Here is a 2,965-nt window from a genome sequence, read left to right as displayed (position 1 = left end):
TATGTTATGAACTTTTTTCTTCTTTCATCTTATTAATATAAACTTACAGTACACTGCAATATCCATTTGCCAATATATGTTTAACTTAAATTTACAGATATATATCTCAAACTGTTAAAAACACAGCACTTTAAGTACCACTGAATAGTCACACTCTTCAATTCCATTTCTCTTATGTTTTGTTCTTTTTCTAGATGATGAGCCATTTATATTGAAGGAACTAAACATATTGTAAAAATCAAAATTTAAAGCCACTGGTTCATGTTAATCCCACAGAAGTTTTTAGTATAGTATTAGTTACACTCCATTGTAAATATACAGAAAAGGAAACTAACTCCTTTACTGATCTAGCGAGTTCCTGATTCTTAATTAAACCGAGATAGTTTCCTCTGCCTTCTATGTACAGTGTTTCTGATATTCATTTCTGCAATAATTACTTGTTCTTGTAAAAATGAAGTATATTGGTAGTTATATTCTGATAATATTTTAATATAGTTGTTGTAGAAATTTGTTTGGCTTCATGTTTTTTAATGTTTTAGCACTTCAATAAGTTGTACAAAAAATTAAATGTGTACAAACATAATTTTCTGAAATTTGTTAAATTAATAAAATATGGATCTCTCAACTTTGGTAATTATTCACAGAATGACAAAATATGAATAAACAAGAAGTTTCTTTCCCCCAGTCTAGTGGCACAATAAAATACAGGACTTAAACCAACTTGCTACTTTTTGTTACATATGTAACTTCCTTGCACAATATTTATTTCAGTGAAATCATTGTAATAATATTTGCTATTTACTTATTTTCCAGAAAATTACACTACTATAATATCAATACTTCAGTGACAAAATACAAACCAAAAACTCACTTTTTCAAAGTCTAGTGTGGGATAGCAAAAGCCAAGCCTCTAAATATTAGTAAATACTTAAAAGAATTTCAAAAGATGTCATGAGATCAATGGTTACTCTATTCAGGAATAAGATTAAAATAATTACAAATTAAGTTATCTGGCAAACTGGCTGCAACATCTTGAATGTTTAGGTTTTTACCATATACACACTAGGTTCATGATGACTTTAAAAAACTGACACATTGAGCTGGCATGAAGTGATATGTTGATGTTACACTGGACGATCGATTTCACATGCAATAATTAATTAAACATCACATTTACTTTTTACATTTACAAGTTCTAAGTTATGTTGTTGTTAATAGAATTAAATGTTGTTTCAAATCTACACAGCTTCAGTTTGAAGAAATGCCTAAAAATATATAATTCCTTCTATTTAAGATTTTTCATGAAAAATAAAAACAACAATAAATATATATATCTTTTACCACACCTGCATTTTGTAAAAATTGTACAGTCCAAAACTTCCATAACTGAGATCAACAAGTGTCATCAGAACATCAAATGGAATGTTCTGATTCGGATCCATAACCACCTCCCTAAAATACATAGTTAAAAGCAAAAACGTCAACTTCAGACAATAATTTCATGTAACTATCTTTTATACAGAATGACATTGCATAGTAATTTACTTCTGGTAAAGCAAAACAACTTATATGGTTAGTTAAAATAATCTTATTACTTACCAAGACAACAGTACTGAAATATCTTATTACTTATTGAAACAACAGTACTGAAATATCTTATTACTTATTGAAACAACAGTACTGAAATATCTTATTACTTATTGAAACAACAGTACTGAAATATCTTATTACTTATTGAAACAACAGTACTGAAATATTTTATTACTCATTGAGACAATAGTACTAAAATATTACTCTGAATAGTTCAAGTGAAAGGTGATTTTCATTTTAAGTATAAAAATACTTTTCTATATATCATATTTTATTTGCATAACCTCTAGAACTCTTAAATGAATATCAAAAGTTTTTTAAGGTAAATGTTTATATATTTATTTTCATTTTCTCTACATATCACTAACTCTAGCTATTATCATCAATGTAACAATGACAATAGAAATAATTAACATTAGAAAATAAGAAAAAAAAAAGTACATACCTATTGATTTTTTGTAGAATATCTTTAGAGATTTTGTTTTGGTTATATTTGTAATTTCAGGTCTTTTCCTTCTCATATATACTTAATTTTTAATGTTTTATTTTTTTCTTGTCCTTTACCATTTATTATTCATCTCAACACAAGTCAATGATGCCCTCTGGCATAGGTGCGCAACCCTACTGCAAAATATTTGTGCACTGCATAATATTGTAAGCATTCAGAACTGATGCAAAGTAGGATATATATTAAAAAATGCTTAAGCCTTTCAATTATGCATTTTAAAACATCAATAACACATAATTAACTGAAGTATAAAAGTAAGACCTAAATACAATTTAACTGTATCTTTAACTATAATACATTTAGGTATTAAACAACCATAAATGCTATACAGAGTTGAGGAAAAACAAGACAAGTGTATGTTTCACAAATACACCATTTATTAAGACCATGGTTTTGCCAGTAAAAGGCATCATCAGATTTCAAGTGTCAATTATACAAATGCTATAGTTGATCAAGCAGCCAACAATACTACAGGTAGTTAGTATTATGTATTCCATAATGAAAACTGTGTGCCAATTACGAAATAACCATTATTGGGTTATCCCTATCGACACGAGTCAAAGGCCATGTCATAATTTTTGTTGACTCGCATTCAAAAGTTTATTGAATGACTATTTTATGAATTTATGTCTATAAATTTAGTATCAAATTGTAGATTATAATTGAAATTTTAGTATTATACATTAGTTAATTCCTTAATTTAAAAGTAAATATATATATATAAAAAAACACACCTAAATATTGATTTTTGTGTGTCATGTGCTATGTTGAATGCAGCACTGGTTCAAATTAGATGTTTATGATGTACAAATACACGGTCTATAGTTTCTTACAAATTAGAAACTCAAATTACTGATACTGACAAGG

General features: G+C 27.3%; 1 protein-coding gene across 1 annotated transcript in view; it reads right to left on the bottom strand.

Moving 5' to 3' along the window:
• Positions 1 to 1,346: 1,346 nt before the first annotated feature.
• Positions 1,347 to 2,965, bottom strand: part of LOC106471504 (serine/threonine-protein phosphatase 6 regulatory ankyrin repeat subunit B-like) — a gene marked incomplete at its 3' end in the record, with an annotated part of 79,291 nt that continues 77,672 nt past the window's right edge. The window contains exon 33 of the mRNA XM_013932106.2: positions 1,347 to 1,452. Within this exon, the coding sequence (XP_013787560.2) occupies positions 1,347 to 1,452 (106 nt within the window). The remainder of the gene's footprint in view (positions 1,453 to 2,965) is intronic.

Source organism: Limulus polyphemus, unplaced genomic scaffold, assembly GCF_000517525.1.
Source record: "Limulus polyphemus unplaced genomic scaffold, Limulus_polyphemus-2.1.2 Scaffold4662, whole genome shotgun sequence".
NCBI lineage: Eukaryota > Metazoa > Arthropoda > Merostomata > Xiphosura > Limulidae > Limulus > Limulus polyphemus.
Note: the sequence above shows the minus strand (reverse complement) of the source record. Positions and strands in the feature narration are given on the sequence as shown.